We start from the raw sequence: 18,260 nt of genomic DNA, 5'->3' as shown, positions 1-18,260 counted from the left end.
GACAAGTCCCAGGGACAGCAAGTGGGCCTTCTCACCCGGGGAGCCAGGTCCCCCTCCAGGCAGAGCCTGCCAGCATGGCTCACGAGTGACACGGGTCCCAGGCCATTCCCTCCACTGTCCAAGGCATGGTCTTCCTCAGAAATATACCTCTTCTGGTGAATCCAACATGCTTTTCACAGCATTTTGGGTAGGAAAAATCTCCTCCAAGAAAAAAATGCCTGCCATGCAGATAAATACATTTTTCTCCAAGGTTAGCACATCCTCTGTGTGCTAAAGGCTTCTTCCTACCAGAAATTTTGTTTCATGAAATAAATGCTTTTTTCTTTTTTCCCATGAGTAGGGGTAGTGGCCTGTCGGTGCCTCACTGAGGTAGATGGAAGGCATCGGGGTCCACGCTTCCCAGGTGACTGCTTTGACTTCCAGATGGGATGGGGCCATGGAGGGAGGGTGACCCCAGCATGGATACTCAGCCTCACCCCAGTTCTGTAACTGCGCCTTCCGTTTCCATAATACCAGCATTAGAGAAACAAGCAACAGCATTTAGGACATGTCACAGTGAATTAAACCTAAAGACCTCCGCTTCGCAGGATCTTGCTCAGTTCCATCCTACTCTCTCTCCACCTGGACATTGTGCAGCTGGTAGGGGAGGTGTGTTCAGAAGCTGAAATTCCCCTCAGGCTCAAGAAGTGTCAGGGACAAACTCCCATGTCAGAATAAGGAGGGGAGTCCAGAGGTGGGACAAGCCTCACCCCCGAGTCACAGCAGGGTAGATGCTGCTGCCCTGAAAGCCCCTTTCTGTCCCACATGTGGCTGGGATGGGATGTAGAGGAAGGATGTTAGTGGCAGGGGAGCCCATAGATGGTGCATTTACCAAGGAGCATTGGTGTCCCACCACCGTCCACAGGGCCAGAGGAAAGAAGTGAGGGGCCTGGTGGCTCATGCTGGCATCGCTCCAGAGTTTCCCCTCTACTGTACTTCCCCGGACCTGTCTGAGGGAGGCCACCTGGAGGCCCTCAACAGAGGGCCAAGCTCCCAGAGGCAACAGAAGCTCAAGCAGAGAAGCTTCACTTTTCCCCACTGTAGCAATCAGCTTTTACAGGACTGGGTACTCAGGACACACTCACAGTCCATGACCTCTAGCTACATGTGTGGCCCAAGGAGGCTCCCAGGGTACAGGTAGGACTCAACAGGCCCAGGGACTGTTCAGGAGTCACAGCAGGTCTCACCTGCACTCAGTCTTACTCACTCCAGAGGCCGGGGTGGAAGACACCAGCAGCCAGGATGTGTCACCCAGCATGCATGGAAGGGACCTGCAGAAAATGAACACGCCATCAGCTTTCCTCCTTGGGCTCATCCAAGCTGGAAAGCGGGGAGACGAGCGTTTCTCCTGAGAGATTCTGGGCTCTATGTCACAGACACTGCCCTGGTGCACAGTCCCCCTCCAGAAGGGGGCCTCTGATCCAGGAGCTGGCAGGAACGGGCCTGCCTCCATGCCTGTCAGGGCCCCCACATGTGGGACCAGGCCCGGGGCTGTGGGGGCAGTGGGCACAGGCCTACTTGTGCTGTGGTTCCTCCCTGGAGACTAGTCCTGACTCTGCACCGCATCCCCCACGGTGGGCACAGCGGTGGGGGCTCAGCCAGGGTCTGAGGGGAGGCGTTGGGTCCTAGGTCATCGAGTGACCTCGAGAGTTCAGAAGAGGGGAGCACAGAGCTTGGATCCTGAGCCTGGCTGCTGCCAGGGCCTCTCAGAGGCACCAAGAGGTGAGCGCTGAGTTGGGGGATCTGGAACTAAAGTGCCCGTCTGGAGACATGACGCAGAAGGGACACTGACAGAACAGCAAGAAACCTGACCTGGAGAGTCCCTTCCTTCTCGTGCCGTGAGGTGCAGAGAGGACAGCAATGGAGGGGCCCGTGAAGAGTGGGTGAGACCCACATTCACCCCAGAGAGGGACCCCCCCATATACACAGAGTGACCCAGCACAGGGCCCCCAATAACCTCACAGAGACCTCGACAGACCCACACTCAGCCCAGGGAGGGAACCCCATACACCCTCTAGGATTTCAGGAGTTTTGTATGGGGCCATCTATATATATTTTGCTGTGTAGGGGGCAAGTCTGTGGCTATTTTTAGGGGCTGGTAGATGTTGTTTATTCTTGTGTTTATATGTTTCTGTATTCTACATGATGGGAGAATTGATTCTGTGTGAGAATTTGGGAATGTGGCATAAGCTTATGCAGGTAGTGTGGTATGTATTTGAAACATAGTATATGTATATAATCATATCTTTGCATATTTGCAATGTAGTGGGTAATTGTGGTTATATTTGGGGCTTATGGAGAGTTGTGTGTATAATGAGCTTGTGTGTGTATTCAATGAGAATGGCCATTTGGAGGAATATTTGCTAGTGCTTTGATTTCTATTTTTCAGTAGGGGCCACCTAGGCTTACATATTTTGAGAAGTTATTATGTGTATATCTGATGAGAAGGTGAGATTTCAGGTTTATACCGGGGAGTTGGTAAACTTCATTTATATATATTAGAAATAGGTGAAGTGATTATTTGTTAATATATGCAGATGTATGAGCTGGCTTCTACTAGCTAGGGATCATTTGGTATATGGAAGTTTTTTCATAAGTGGTTTCCTGGAGATATTTCTATCTGTCTTACTTGTGTATACTGATTTGTATGTGTCCATCATTAGGTGCATGAATTATGAAAGTGCTCATAATGTATGGAGTCCTGGGCGTATTTAAATGTATTTCTTTGAAGACTGTTAGGGTGTTTATACCTGTGTGTGGTAGTAGGTAATATATTTGTATATTCAGGGTGAGGATTGATATACATATATAGTGTCCTTCTCTTTATATGTTGGGAGAGAGGTGAGGAGGTTGTATTCTGGAGAGATAGCATAATGGACCTCCAGTATTCTTGCCTGGAGAATCCCCATGGACAGAGGAGCCTGGTGGGCTATAGTCCATGGGGTCACAAAGAGTCAGACACAACTAAGTGACTAAGCGCAGCATAGCACAGCATTTCATTCTTTATATTCAGAATGGTGTTTTTTCCTTAATACCCTTTTTGGGATAGTTCATTGCTTTATATAATGACTACTATATGCTGATTTTACATCCTGCAACTTTGCTGAATTCATTTATGAGTTCTGAAGGTTTCTGTTACCGTTGTCACTGTTGTTGTTTTTGAAACTTTAGGATTTTCTACATATATGATCATGTCATCTGCAAATGGAGGCAATTTGACTTCTTCCTTTCTGATTTTAATGCATTTTATTTCTTCGTCTTGCCTAAGTCCTCTGGCTCGGACTTTCAGTGCTGTGTTAAATAAACGTGGTGGGTGTGGGCATTTTTGCCTGCTTCCTGATATTAGAGTGAAAGCTTTCAGTTTTTCACTTTTGAGTCATATGTTTGCTGTGATCTTTTCATATGTGCCATTATTGTGTTGAGGTGTGATCCTTCTGTACCCAATTTGCTGAGAAAGAATGTTGAGTATTGTCAAATCCTTTTCTGCGTCTATTGAGATGATCATGAGTTTTTCCCCATTTTGTTAATGTAGTGTATTATGTTGATTGATTTGTGTTACTTTGAACCATTCTTGCATCCCATGAATAAATCACATTTAATCATGGAGTAGGATCCTTCTAATTAATTCTTGAATTAGCTTTGCTAACATTTTTTGAGGATTTTTGAATCTGTGCTCATTCCAGATTTTGACCTATAATCTTCTTGTACTGTCTTTTTCTGACTTTGATATCAAGGTAATACTGGCCTTGTAGACTTAATTTAAAAGTGTTCCCTGCTCTCCAGTTTTCCTGGAGGACTTGAAAAGGATTGGTCTGAATTCTTTAAATGTTTGGTAAAACTTACCAATGAAGTCATATGGCCCTGAATTTTCTTTATTTCTGTATTATTGATTCTGTCTCCTTATTTGTTATTGGTCTGTTCCGACTTTCTATTTTGTCTCAATTCAGTGTTAATAGGTTGTATGTTTCTAGGAATTTATCTGTTTCTTCTAGGTTATCTAATTTGTTGACTTAATTATTTATGATCGATTCTAATGATTCTTTTATTACTGAGGCATCATTTGTATTGCCTCCTTTTTCATTTCTGATTTCATTAATTTGTGTCTCTTTCATCTTAATCTAGCTAACAGTCTGTCACATTAATGTTTTCCAGAAAACACTACTTAGTTTTGTTTATATTTTCTATTACTTTTCTGTTGTCTCATTCCTTCTGCTAAATGTGAGATGAGTGTTTTCATTTTCTATAGTTCCTTGAGGCATAAAATTAAATTTTTTATTTGACGTTTCTCTTACCTTTTAATGTATGCAATTATCATTATGAACATCTCCTGTAGTTTTGCTTTTGGTTCTTCCCATAAGTCTTAGTGTGTTGTGTTTCATTTTAGTTTGTCTCAATATACTTTTTAATTTTCCCTTTGATTTCAACTTTGACCCAATTTTTTTTTAAAAAAAGCTTTTATGCAGCGTGATAAATATAGTTAAAATTGGTGTATTTTATATATGAGGTTTAAGAAAGTAAATCCTAAGAGTTCTCGTCACAAAAGAAAAATTTTTTTCTTTTATTTTTATTTTGTATCCATATGAGATGATGTTCACTAACCTTCTTGTGATAACCATTTCCTGATGTATGTAAGTCAAATCATTATGCTGTATGTCTTAAAATTATGCAGTAGTCAATGTCAGTTAAGCCTCAGTAAAACCACAAGTGGGGAAAAGACTGTATGGTTTAGTTTCCACATATTTCTCAATTTTCCTGTTTTCTTGCTCTTAAGGGATTTATTTCATCTTACTGTGGTCAGAAAAGATACCTAAATTATTTCTAATTAATTAATTAATTAATTAATAATTATTTTGAAATAGTAATTTCATAACCAAATATTTTGAATTTGTTAAAACTTGACTGTGGCCTATTGAGTGTCCTGGAGAAGGTTGCTTGTGTATTTGAATGTATATGCACTGATGTTTGGTGGTATGTTTAAATATGTCTGTAAGGAGCATGTGATCTATAGTGTTTTCAAGGCATGTTTGTTTACTGATTCTCTATCCGTTTTTATAAGTGGATAATTGAAGTTCCTTACGGCCACTTTATGCAATCAATTTTTTTTTTCTTTTTTTCCAGTATTTGCTTTATACCTTTATGGGCTCTGATGCTGTATGCATATATAATTTTTATATCTTCCTGTAGAAGTGACTCTTATTAAAATACAGAGATGTTCTTTTTCTATGGAGACAATTTTGGACTTAATATCTATTTTCTCTTTTATATGAGTAGCCACCCCTGCTTTCTTTTGCTTACTATTTACATGCATGGAGTATCTTTTTTTATCCCTTCATTTTGAGCCTATATATGTCTTTAAATCTAAAATGAGTTTCTTGTAGATAACTTCAAGTTGGGTCTTTTTATTTCTTTCTTTTTTAAACCATTCAACCACTGTTTAATCCATTTATCTTATTTATTGATCAGTAGGGATTTCTGTAACTGTTTAGTTAATTGTCTTCTGTGTATTTTGCAGGTGTTGTCCTCTTCCTCTCTAGCATTCTTTCATTGTTGTTTGATGACTTTTTAGTAGTGATTTGCTTTTACCCCTGCCTTCATTTTGTTTTCAAGATTTTGTATCACCTTTACTATCAGTGTTCTGAATTCTCTGATAGACTGCCTGTCTCCTCTTCTTTTGTTTGGTCTATCGGGTTTTACCATGTTCCTTCACCTCCTGTATATTTCTCGTCTTTTCATTTTATTTAGTTTGCTGTGTTTGGTGCCTCCTTGCTTTAGGCTGGAGGGTTCTTCAGTTCAGTGCAGTTCAGTCGCTCAGTCATGTCCGACTCTTTGCGACCCCATGAATCGCAGCACGCCAGGCCTCCCTGTCCATCACCAACTCCCAGAGTTTACTCAGACTCATGTCCATTAGTCGGTGATGCCATCCAGCATCTCATCCTCTGTTGTCGCCATCTCCTCCTGCCCCCAGTCCCTCCCAGCATCAGGGTCTTTTTCAATGAGTCAGCTCTTCGTATGAGGTGGCCAAAGTATTGGAGTTTCAGCTTCAGCATCAGTCCTTCCAATGAACACCCAGGACTGATCTCCTTTAGGATGGACTGGTTGGATCTCCTTGCAGTCCACGGGGCTCTCGAGTCTTCTCCAACATAACAGTTCAAAAGCATCAATTTTTTGGCGCTCAGCTTTCTTCACAGTCCAACTCTCACATCCATACGTGACCACTGGAAAAACCATAGCCACGACTAGACAGACCTTTGTTAGCAAAGTAATGTCTCTGCTTTTTAATGTGCCATCTAGGTTGGTCATAACTTTCCTTGCAAGGAGTAACCATCTTTTAATTTCATGGCTGCAGTCAACATTTGCAGTGATTTTGGAGCCCCAAAAATAAAGTCTGACACTGTTTCCACAGTTTCTCCATCTATTTCCCATGAAGTGATGGGACCAGATGCCATGATCTTAGTTTTCTGAATGTTGAGATTTAAGCCAACTTTTTCACTCTCTTCCTTCACTTTCATCAAGAGGCTCTTTAGTTCTTCCTCACTCTCTACCATAAGCGTGGTATCATCTACATATCTGAGGTTATTGATATTTCTCCCAGCAATCTTGATTCCAGCTTGTGCTTCCTCCAGCCCAGCGTTTCTCATGATGTACTCGGCATAGAAGTTAAATAAGCAGGGTGAAAATATACAACATTGACATACTCCTTTTCCTATTTGGAAGCAGTCTGTTGCTCCAGGTCCAGTTCTAACTGTTGCTTGCTGACCTGCATACCGGTTTCTCAAGAGGCAGGTCAGGTGGTCTGGTATTCCCATCTCTTTCAGAATTTTCCACAGTTTATTGTGATCCACACAGTCAACGGCTTTAAAATAGTCAATCAAGCAGAAATAAATGTTTTTCTGGAACTCTCTTGCTTTTTTGATGATCCAGCGGTTGTTGCCAATTTGATCTCTCATTCCTCTGCCTTTTCTAAAACCAGCTTGAACATCTGGAAGTTCACGGTTCACGTATTCCTGAAGCCTGGCTTGGAGAATTTTGAGTGTTACTTTACTAGCGTGTGAGATGAGTGCAATTGTGCGGTAGTTTGAGCATTCTTTGGGATTTCCTTTCTTTGGTATTGGAATGAAAGCTGACCTTTTCCAGTCCTATGGCCACTGCTGAGTTTTCCAAATTTGCTGGCATATTGAGTGCAGCACTTTGACAGCATCATCTTTTAGGACTTGCAATCGCTCACCTGGAATTCCATCACATCCACTAGTTTTGTTCGTAGTGATGCTTTCTAAGGCCCACTTGACTTCACATTCCAGGATGTCTGGCTCTAGGTGAGTGATCACACCATCATGATTATCTGCGTCATGAAGACCTTTTTTGTACAGTTCTCCTGTGTATTCTTGCCACCTCTTATTGATATCTTCTGCTTCTGTTAGGTCCATAACTTTCTGACCTTTATCAAACATTAAATGTTCCCTTGGTATCTCTAATTTTCTTGAAGAGATCTCTGGTCTTTCCCATTCTGTTGTTTTCATGTATTTCTTTGCACTGATCGCTGAGGAAGGCTTTCTTATTTCTCCTTGCTATTCTTTGGAACTCTGCATTCCAATGGGAATATCTTTCCTTTTCTCCTTTGCTTTTCACTTCTCTTCATTTCACAGCTATTTGTAAGGCCTCTTCAGACAACCATTTTGCCTTTTTGCATTTGTTTTCCACGGGGATGGTCTTGATCCCTGTCTCCTGTACAATGTCATGAAGCTCCGTCCATAATTCATCAGGCTCTCTGTCTATCAGATCTAGTCCCTTAAGTCTATTTCTCACGTCCACTGTACACTCATAAAGGATTTGATTTAGATCATACCTGAATGGTCTAGTGGTTTTCCCTACTTTCATCACCATTAGATCAGTCTAATAGGAAATGTTAAAGGGAGTTCTACAAGCTGAAATGAAAAGATGGTAATTAAGAAAAGGAAACTCTATCAACGTATAAAACTCACTGGGACAGATAAGTACACAGTTAAAATCAGAAAACTCTAGTGTTGAAACAGTGGTGAGCAAAGCATTTATATATCACATATAACTCATATGTCACTTATAAATTCAGTATGAAGGTCAAAACATTAAAATATCAAAATAATGATAACTGCAAGATGGACTAAAGGGGCCATGCTTGAAGAATTAGATGAAAATATGATACTCAGTCAAAAGAGACACTCAATGAGTAGCTAGGAATTTTTTTTAAAAAGGAAACTAATATAAATCCTAGACTTGAAAACTATAGTTGTTAAATTGAAAAATAGGTTCAATAGCACACTTGAGATGGTAGCAGAAAGAATCCATAAACTGACAGATGAATTCAGGAAATCAGTGTAAAAAACAAAGAGAGAAGATGTTGAGGGAAAACAATCTACAGCATCCACTCAGCACACCATCAAATATGGAAGGAAAGAGACTCTCGGAAAGAAGGGAGATGAGAGGGGACAGCATAACATTACTTGTAGACATCATGGCTAAAAATTGATAAAATTTTGATGAAAAACACTCTCCAGATTCAGAGTTCACCTCTAGAAAAATGACAGGAAACAGATCCACTCTAAGACACATCTTGGTCAAACTGTGGAAAAACAAAGGAAAAATCTTGAAAGTAGCCAGAGAGAAAGTGTTCTCCAGATATGCTGCTGCTGCTGCGTCACTTCAGTTGTGTCTGACTCTGTGTGACCCCATAGATGGCAGCCTTTCCAGGCTCCTCTGTTCCTGGGCCTCTCCAGGCAAGAACACTGGAGTGGATTGCCATTTCCTTCTCCAATGCATACATGCATGCTAAGTCGCTTCAGTCATGTCCGACTCTGTGTGACCCCATGGACAGCAGCCCACCAGGCTCCTCTGTCCATGGGATTCTCTAGGCAAGCATACTGGAGTGAGTTTCCATTTCCTTCTCCTCTCCATATATGAGGAGACCACAATAAGATTAATCACTGACTTCCGGTCAGAAATGGCAGCGTGAAGGCCATGGGATGTCATATTAAAAGATTTGAAAGAAAAAAATTGTCACCCAAGTATTCCGTGTCTATAAAATCTATGCTTCAGGGAAAAAGGCAAAATAAAAATGTTCCCAGATAAACAGAGACTGGGAGAATTGACTGCTAGCAGTCCGACTTATAACAAATACTGAAAGATAACTTTTGAACTGGGAAAAAAAACCAAACAAACTTGGTTCTTAGGTTTGAAAACACTGGGCTGATTTGTTAAAAGGATGTGTGTGTATCTGTACAGAGTGTTCCAAATCTTTTTGTTCAGTGTATTGCGTTCAGAAAACAAGGATGCTGGCAAATTATGAAAAACTTACTCTGAAAGTTTATTTCAGTTTGTTTTATATTTCATAGCCTTGTAAATTTCAAATTATTTGAAATTAATTTTTAATTCCCAGTAGTTGAATATAGTAAAAATTAACTGAAATTAGAAAAAATATATATCATAAAAGTAAAAATACCTGGGATTAACCAAAGTTATAGGGAGAACTCCAGAATTTTTAAAGTATTGATGGGACTCAAGCAATGTTATCAAAGGAACCAGGAATTCTCAGAGTTCTAGGTGGAAAGAAGCAACACTTGACCAATGTCTCTACCAGGATGAGAAGGTAGGACGGGAAGGCTCAGAGAAGGGAGATGAATGGAGCTGTGTGGCTGGATGGTTAGGGAGGGGCTATGGTCCAGCCTCCTCCTCTGCTAACCCCTCTCACCCCCAAGGGCCCTTTGTGACCAGACCACATCACTATGATGCGAGCCTAGTACTTCAGTCCCCCAAGTGCACCCCTTGGCTCAGTTGCCTGAGGGCAGCGGTGTGATTCAGATGATGGAGAATCTGCTCTTTTCTCTGAAAAGCACTTTTGATACTTGGCTGAACTCCAGCTCCCCTTTCTGGGTGATCGATACCATCCTTGCCTTTCTATGTGGACTGGGGCTCTTTCTCCTGATCCTTCCCTACCTGGAGAATAACCCATCCTTTGCTCCCCCTAGGAAACATGGAAACATCAGGAAGGTAAGGAACTCTTGGTCCAGACTGACAAGCATATGGAATTATTTATTATTATTTATTATTATTATTTCTGAATCAACCAGAGATTCTTGAGGTGGGAAAGAACAGGACATCTATTTTCAAGGAAGAAAATATTATGCCTTTAGGGACAAACCAGCTGGGCAGGAGATAGAGTGAACACTAGGATTTCTACCCAAAGATCTCAGATCAGTTGTCCTGGTGTGGTAGGGGTCCAGGGCATGTCCCAAACACAGTGACCAGGGGTTGAGGACTGGATACTGAGTTCAGTCTCAGGCTGAGGACAGGACTCTGAGCCCTAGTTCAGCAGCTGTGAACAGTGTCTCAGGGCTGATGATCTGGCAGCGCTGAAGCCCCAAGAGCATCAGAGCAGGGGCTGGGGGGCGGGCTGGTATCAGGAAGCAAAGATCAACCTGATGAAGCTCAGATTCACCCACAGTCTGAGAATGTGTGTGTTTCTTGAGCAGAGGAACAGTGACGAAAGTAGTACAGAGTGCATTTCACATTGAAAATAGTCTTTCATTCTTCAAAGAAGGAAAACAGAAAATATTTTATCCACTTTAAAAATGAGTGAAAAGAAAGAAAAATCACAGAGCTCTGTCAGTGAAATGTAGAAAGTCATATTATGTATGGACACTAGTGCCTGATGCTTGTCTAGAGAGAGGAGACTGAGAATTGGGTCTTAAGCCCTAATTTTTTCTCTCTCAGCATCGAAAGGAACGAAGGGGAAGAAGCAGGAGCAGCAGGAGAAATGGCGCTTTGAAAGGTGAGTTCTGACATCCAGCCATGAGTGCCCTGAGTGCTAGTCCCCACCACTCTGGCCATGAGGTCCAGCTCCACGGGCTCTGAGCGGGGCCAGTGGCAGGACTTCTCCCTTGAGAAACAGATCCCCCAGGGAGGTTTCTGGGAAGGAGGGCAGAATCCAGATACTTCCCAGATTCCATGTGTAGAATGGAGCTGTGAGGGGCCTGGAAAAGACTCTGTACCAAAAGGGCGTGTGGGCTGCATTGGACTAATAGCACCTGGATTGGGAAGTGAGCCCTCCAGGACACATAGGACACATGGTTTACCTGTGCTCAGGTTCAACTGCAAAGTGATGCCTGCCCATCGCCTACAGGTAGGTGGTGAGGGCAGTAAGGAGTAAAGGATATGGAAAAACGTTAAGTGATAAACCCTTTCTTGAGCGTCACCATCACTGTCAGGGATCACGTGGTGTTGGACACTGGAGCTTGGGCTCCAGTCTCCCAATGGTGTGCCCTTAAAGAGACAATGCACTCAACTTCTATAAGACCCCTGGCTCCTATCTTCACCACCATGACCCAGTCTGCTGATTTCCAGCTTGCAGAGATTGCCTGGAAGAACTGGAAGAGGTCTGGGACCTGACTTCACTTCTGCAAAGGTAGAGAATCTACCCTTTCTTTCTAGGGGGTTCTTCTAAAGTCTGTGGTGTAAACCCAGGGATTCTGGCAGCCTGGGGCTGAGCTGGGAGGAGTCCTGAGGGCAGGGTATGGCTATCATCCCATGGTGAGGAACAGCAGGAGCATTGTGAAGTCAGCACTGGGGCCGTGCAGGACTGTGGGGTGTGGCTGCACCCCCCCCCTCCCACCCCCGCCGCCGCCTGGCCTGTCTGGTCCTCCTGGCCTGGCAGCTCCTGGCTGCAGCTTGTTCTTCATGTCTCCTGCAGACACCTGGGGAGGTTGCCTGACAAGGACAGCTTTCATCAGATCTCATGGCAAGATTCACCTGGTGAGGTTTGCAAAGCAGTGCCTGCTGGAGCCCACCCACCATGCAGGGAAGAGGCGGCTCCCACCATTTCCCCAGCTCCTCTGACCAAGCAGCCTCTACCCTGCACTTCTGCCATTTCTCCAGGGTCAGTTTCCACTTACTCAGAGTCATACCTGAGTGCCTCTCCAACACCAGAGCCTTTCTTTCCCCTGGACAGCCTTTCCCCCTGGCCACTGGCTGTTTCCCCTTCCCCACCAAGCCCGCCTCATGGGAGAGCCTGCCCTCCACCTCCAGCACCCTGCTCTACCCCAACACCATCAGGCTCCATGCTGAGTCTCACTCAGGGTGACTCCACGACACGCACACTGGGTACCATCCCACACAGGTCATCTCCACACTCCCCCTGGAGACCAGCCATCCCAGGGATTGTCCATTCAAGCAGCCCTGGATCGGCCCTGGCCTGGTGGCAGGAAGCAGCCACAGCCTGGAGCTTCTCCACCTCAACACACTTAGAGTCCCAGAAAGAAAGCCTTCCCCTCTACCCACCAGAGGCCTCATTCTGGGAAGATCCCCGAAACGGGCAGGGAGAGGCTGGTGGCCTCGCTTTTATCAACCCTAATGTCCAGGAGCTACTGGAAATACTGGTCACCAAAAGAGTGGAACTGAAGTCTTGGGAGAAGAAAGAAAAGGACAAGGAGGCAGGCTACCACCTGAATTCTTTGGGGAAGAGGATCGAGTCGCTGGGTCACAAACAGGACACCTTGGGTCACCAACACTTCTTGAACATAACTGGCAAAAATGATCAGCTGCTTGGTCCCGAGAAGCCCCAATATCCTGACACTCTGGGGGGCTGTCTACAGAAGACATGCAGCCAGCTCTTCTGGGGTCTCCCCTTTCTGCACAGTGAGTCTCTCATAGCTGCTGTCACAGTACCTGGGTCAGCTCTAGAGTTATGCCCTGTCTTATTTAACGAACGCTCTAAAGCCAAACCATTGCATATTCCAGCTAAAGTAACTTCACAGCTGTCATTGGCCAAGCACTTGACCCAACCTGTGGCCCAGGCTCAACCTCAGTCCTTGACTCCCACCATGCCCCAGTTGCAGCCATCACCTCTGGGTCACATGGAGACCCAGGCCCAACCCCTACCCTTAACTCCAATCATGCCCCAATGTCAACCATCATCTGAAGTTTCATTGGAGACCCAGTCCAGCTCCCAAATCGTGGCTTCAACCATGCCTCACTCTCTACCACCAACTCGGGCTCACATGGAGGCCCAGGCCCGACCCCAAATCTTGGTTCCAACCCTGCCTCACTTTCAGCCACCACCTCAGACTCACATGGAGACCCAGGCCTGCCCCCCACCATGGACTCCACTCACGCCCCAATTTCAACCATCACCTCGAGCTCACATGGAGACCCAGGTGCGATCCCAACTCTTGGCTCAAACCATGTCTCATTTTCAACTACCACTTCGGGCTCACATGAAGACCCAGGTTCTGCCCCTAGTCCAGACTCCATCCATGTCCCAGTGTCAACCACCACAACCTCAAGCTCACATGGAGATTCAGGACCAATCCCTACCTTGGACTCCAAACATGCCCCAGTTTCAACCACTTGTTCAGGCTCATGTGGAGACCCAGGGCCGATCCCTACCCTGGACTGCAACCATGCCTCAATGTCCACCATCATCTGAGATTTCCATGGAGGTCCAGGACCACTAACAACCCTCAGCTCCAACCATGCCCCAGTTTCAACCACCTCCTCGGGCTCACGTGGAGATCCAGGCCCAACCGATACCCCTGGCTCTAAATATACCTCACTGTCAGCCATCTTCTCGTGCTCATATGGAGATCCAGGCCCAACCTCAATTTTTAACTCCAACCATACCCCAATATCATCCACAACCTCAGGCTCAGTTAGAAACCACTGTCCATCTATCACGCTCCCCCCTAGTCCAGTCATCATCTTCTCAACGCCAGATTGGCATTGAGAAGTCCTTTGAAACATCTTGCACTACAGTCCCAAATAAGGCATCATCTTTCAGTTCAAATGCAATTGAAAACCTGGAATGTCACTTTTGGAAAAAACAACTAGAAAGCAGGAGAACTTTGCCCTCTTTGGTTAAAAATTCTCAGCAAGTCTTTAGCCAGGTCACTCTCAACCCATCCCAGGAGACCAGGTCTTCCCAGGCCCACAGCTCTGTCCCCATCCTTCCTGGGCATTTGATCAGCCCTGAGGTTCGGAAGAAACTGGAGCACCACATTTCCCAAAGGTTCATGCAGCAACAGAGTGGCCTGCCCTGCAGAATCCAAGCATCTCAGAAACTGATGCAGCCCCAGGATCAATACCCAAGGCCATGTCAGGCACAGGGCAGGGAGGGGCCCTCAAGATCTTCTGCAGGTCGAGGCAAAATGAGCCAGGATGTACAAAAGATGAGGTCCAAGTGCCCAGCACAAATCCTACCAGGGACAGACCTGTGCCATGAGGTGGGGCAGAGTGTGGGGAAGATCGTAAAAGATCTGTACATGTTCCCAGCCAACCCTCCAGTGAAGGACCCAAGAGCAAAACCTGCATCAGAAGTAGAGTTGAGCCTAGACAGGAAGCAACCAGAAGTCTCAGGAGTCCTTACAGAGAGGAAGGCAGAGCAGATCTGTGAGAGTGAGATCCCTGTGAATGTCTGTCACTTGAGGCTTGTGGACAACCTTGCTTTAGGCACTCTGGGAGAGACAAATGCTCCAATGAAGACAGAAAGTACACAGTCCTCTCAGGATGGGAAAGCCTCCATGACCACCTCCCATGAGTCTCTTGTCCTCAGCCCGTATACTGAGCAGGAGTTGGAAGCACATATAATAAGGTTTCGGGTGAGGCACAGGTGGAGCCTACTCTTCAAAGTCCTTAAGTTCATATTTCGCTTGAAGTTGAAAAAGGTTCAAGTGCCCACATTGAAGGTCACCTCTGAATCTGGATACCAGTCAACTGCCCTATTAACCAAGGGCTTGGGGAAACCTCCTCAGCCCCATGCAGGTGAGAAACTGAAAACAACGGAGGCAGTTCCCCCACTGGAGAGGCCCCTCCCTGTCCCCTCACAGGTGACTGAGGAAGCCCGGGGGGCTCTGGGAGGACGCACACCTGGGGACACCCATAAGCCCCCAGAGGCCCCTCTGACTGGACAGGAAGACAAGCCACCTCCTCAGGCCCCCACATACAGCTTTGTGGGCAGAATGTGGCACAGCATGTCTGTAGTGGAGGCTGACAAAGGCAGCCTGGAGCCAAGTCCAAGTTCAGCCATGGCCAGGAATGAGGCACAGAAGGAAACCAGGGGGCAGGCCTCCCCAGCATCTTGCTCTAATGTGATAGTTGTGGACCTTGATGAATGCTCCCCATCTTCCAGGGCGCAAGAGGTCGTGGAGGGAGACTCTGCTGGGAAGGGCACCAGGGAACCTAGCGTGCAGGTCAAATACCTAGACATCAATATAGATCTCGGGAGATCACGGTCTCCAAGGTCCAGTGAAAGCCCCTCACTGAACACCACATCTGCTGCCTCAAATACAGAAGATCTACTCTTTGAGACACAGTCTCGTAAGCTTGAGTCTCAAGGGTTCGCTGACCAGCAGGCTCCGGCTCAGGGCCGAGCTACCAGCGTGCTCCTTCAAGACTGTGAAACTGGAGTACTCCTTCAAGACTGTGCCACCGATGTGCTTCTCAAAGACTGTCACTCGAATATGTTTCTTGCCGCAAACATCTTGGCTTCTCAGGAATCTCTGTCCTCTTTTCAGATCTTATCCAGTGGAGACAAGTGCAATTCCCAAAAACTCTATGATGCTACCTCAAGTGAAGGGAGCAGCCAGGGGCAGCAGGTGGACAGGAGGCGACAGCTGAAATATAAGAGCCATTGCAAGGAGTCTGTTCCCAAGGATGGGAGAGAGAAATATACAAGGCCCAAATTAAGACAGATTAAAAAGGGGCTGGCAGAACGGAGGGCTTACCAAGCCCAAGGGATGAGTCATCCTGGCCAGAAAAAAGAATCAACAGAGTCCCTAAGAAGCAAGTTTCGGCAGTTAGTCCTAAAGAAGAGACAGGTTCCATCAGAAAGCCACTTCAAAGATAGGATTAAGCTCCTTCTGCAGTGGATTTTCCCCAGTAAAGGCAGAGAACCAGAAGAGCCCTTGCAAAAAGGCAGGCCTGAAATAGCCACTGTCCAGAGCCAAGAATCAATCAAGAGCAAATTGACCATGGACAGCAGGGCTGTTGAGGCTCAGACTGTCATGACAGCTGTTGGGAAGATCCTAAAGGAGAGGATGGTGTTTCACCAGGGACCTCACGCCACGGAGTTAAACTGGTACCAAGCACAATTCCAGGGCCCCCTAGGTCTACATTACTTCCACCACAGAATCCTGTCTTACCAAGAGGAAAGGAGAATGAGGAGAGATACACCCCGTTATCACCAAGCCACCCCAATGGGCCATAGCTTTTCCAAAAAGTGGACCAGTCCCAGGGACAGCAGGTGGGCCTTCTCACCCAGGGAGCCAGGTCCCCCTCCAGGCATAGTCTGCCAGCATGGCTCACGAGTGACACGGGTCACATGCCATTCCCTCCACTGTCCAAGGCATGGTCTCCCTCAGAAATTTACCTCTTCTGGTGAATCCGAACATGCTTTTCACAGCATTCCGGGTAGGAAAACTCTCCTCCAAGAAAAAAATGCATGCCATGCAGATAAATACATTTTTCTCCAATGTTAGCACATCCTCGGTGTGCTAAAGGCTTCTTCCTACCAGAAATTTTGTTTCATGAAATAAATGTTTTTTTCCCATGAGCAGGGATAGTGGCCTGTCGGTGCCTCACTGAGGGAGATGGAAGGCATCAGGGTCCATGCTTCCCAGGTGCCTGCTTTGACTTCCAGATGGGATGGGGCCGTGGAGGGAGGGTGACCCCAGCATGGATACTCACCCTCATCCCAGTTTCGTAACTGCGCCTTCAGTTTCCATAATACCAGCATTAGAGAAACAAGCAACAGCGTTTAGGACATGTCACAGTGAACTAAACCTAAAGACCTCCCCCTTCTCAGGATCTTGCTCAGTTCTATCCTACTCTCTCTGCACCTGGACGTTGTGCAGCTGGTAGGGGAGGTGTGTTCAGAAGCTGAAATTCCCCTCAGGCTCAAGAAGTGTCAGGGACAAACTCCCATGTCAGAATAAGGAGGGGAGTCCAGAGGTGGGACAAGCGTCACCCCCGAGTCACAGTAGCATAGATGCTGCTGCGCTGAAATCCCCTTTCTCTCCCAGATGTGGCTGGGACAAGATAGGCGAGGTTCATCACCCTCCCCCTGCCTTTCTCCTGCTCTGAAGCAGCAGCAAGAATGAGGACCACACACTCTGAGAGGACCCCGCTCTGAGAGTGTGCAGTGCAGAGCATGCAAGCCTCCGAGGGCTGGTCCCACCCAGCCCTGGAGGAGAGGACAGCCATGCTTACAGAGCCCACCTCCCCCAGTGAATGAGCATGGTCATGACTGTGTGCGGAGGCACCTCACGGTCTGAGAGCAGGATGCTGTGCCCCTGGGATGGGATGCAGAGGAAGGATTTTAGTGACAGGGGAGCCCATAGATGGTGCATTTACCAAGGAGCATTGGTGTCCCACCACAGTCCACAGGGCCAGAGGAAAGAAGTGAGGGGCCTGGTGGCTCATGCTGGCATCGCTCCAGAACCTCCCCTCTACTGTACTTCCCCGGACCTGTCTGAGGGAGGCCACCTGGAGGCACTCAACAGAGGGCCAAGCTGCCAGAGGCAACAGAAGCTCAAGCAGAGAAACTTCACTTTTCCCCACCGTAGCAATCAGCTTTTACAGGCCTGAGTACTCAGGAGAGACTCACAGTCCATGACCTCTACCTACATGTGTGACCCAAGGAGGCTCCCAGGGTACAGGTAGGACTCAACAGGCCCAGGGGCTGTTCAGGAGTCACAGCAGGTCTCACCTGCACTCAGTCTTACTCACTCCAGAGGCCGGGGTGGAAGACACCAGCAGCCAGGATGTGTCATCCAGCATACATGGAAGGGACCTGCAGAAAATGAACACGCCATCAGCTTTCCTCCTTGGGCTCATCCAAGCTGGAAAGCGGGGAGACGAGCATTTCTCCAGAGAGATTCGGGGCTCTATGTCACAGACATTGCCCTGGTGCACAGTCCCCCTCCAGAAGGGGGCCTCTGATCCAGGAGCTGGCAGGAACGGCCCTGCCTCCATGCCTGTCAGGGCCCCCACATGTGGGACCAGGCCCGGGGCTGTGGGGGCAGTGGGCACAGGCCTACTTGTGCTGTGGTTCCTCCCTGGAGACTAGTCCTGACTCTGCACCGCATCCCCCACGGTGGGCACAGCGGTGGGGGCTCAGCCAGGGTCTGAGGGGAGGCGTTGGGTCCTAGGTCATCGAGTGACCTCGAGAGTTCAGGAGAGGGGAGCACAGAGCTTGGATC

General features: G+C 46.7%; 1 protein-coding gene across 1 annotated transcript in view; it reads left to right on the top strand.

Annotated features, from left to right (window-relative positions):
- The window catches only part of LOC133059984 (spermatogenesis-associated protein 31A6-like), a 35,498-nt gene that overhangs the window by 6,608 nt on the left and 10,630 nt on the right, over positions 1 to 18,260 (top strand). The window contains exons 2-4 of the mRNA XM_061147767.1: positions 10,783 to 10,840; positions 11,413 to 11,473; positions 11,759 to 14,823. Of these exons, the coding sequence (XP_061003750.1) occupies positions 13,539 to 14,823 (1,285 nt within the window). The 5' untranslated portion in view covers positions 10,783 to 10,840; positions 11,413 to 11,473; positions 11,759 to 13,538. The remainder of the gene's footprint in view (positions 1 to 10,782; positions 10,841 to 11,412; positions 11,474 to 11,758; positions 14,824 to 18,260) is intronic.

Source organism: Dama dama, chromosome 7, assembly GCF_033118175.1.
Source record: "Dama dama isolate Ldn47 chromosome 7, ASM3311817v1, whole genome shotgun sequence".
Lineage (NCBI taxonomy): Eukaryota > Metazoa > Chordata > Mammalia > Artiodactyla > Cervidae > Dama > Dama dama.
The sequence above is the reverse complement of the archived record's forward strand: the minus strand, read 5'-3'. Positions and strand labels throughout refer to the sequence as shown.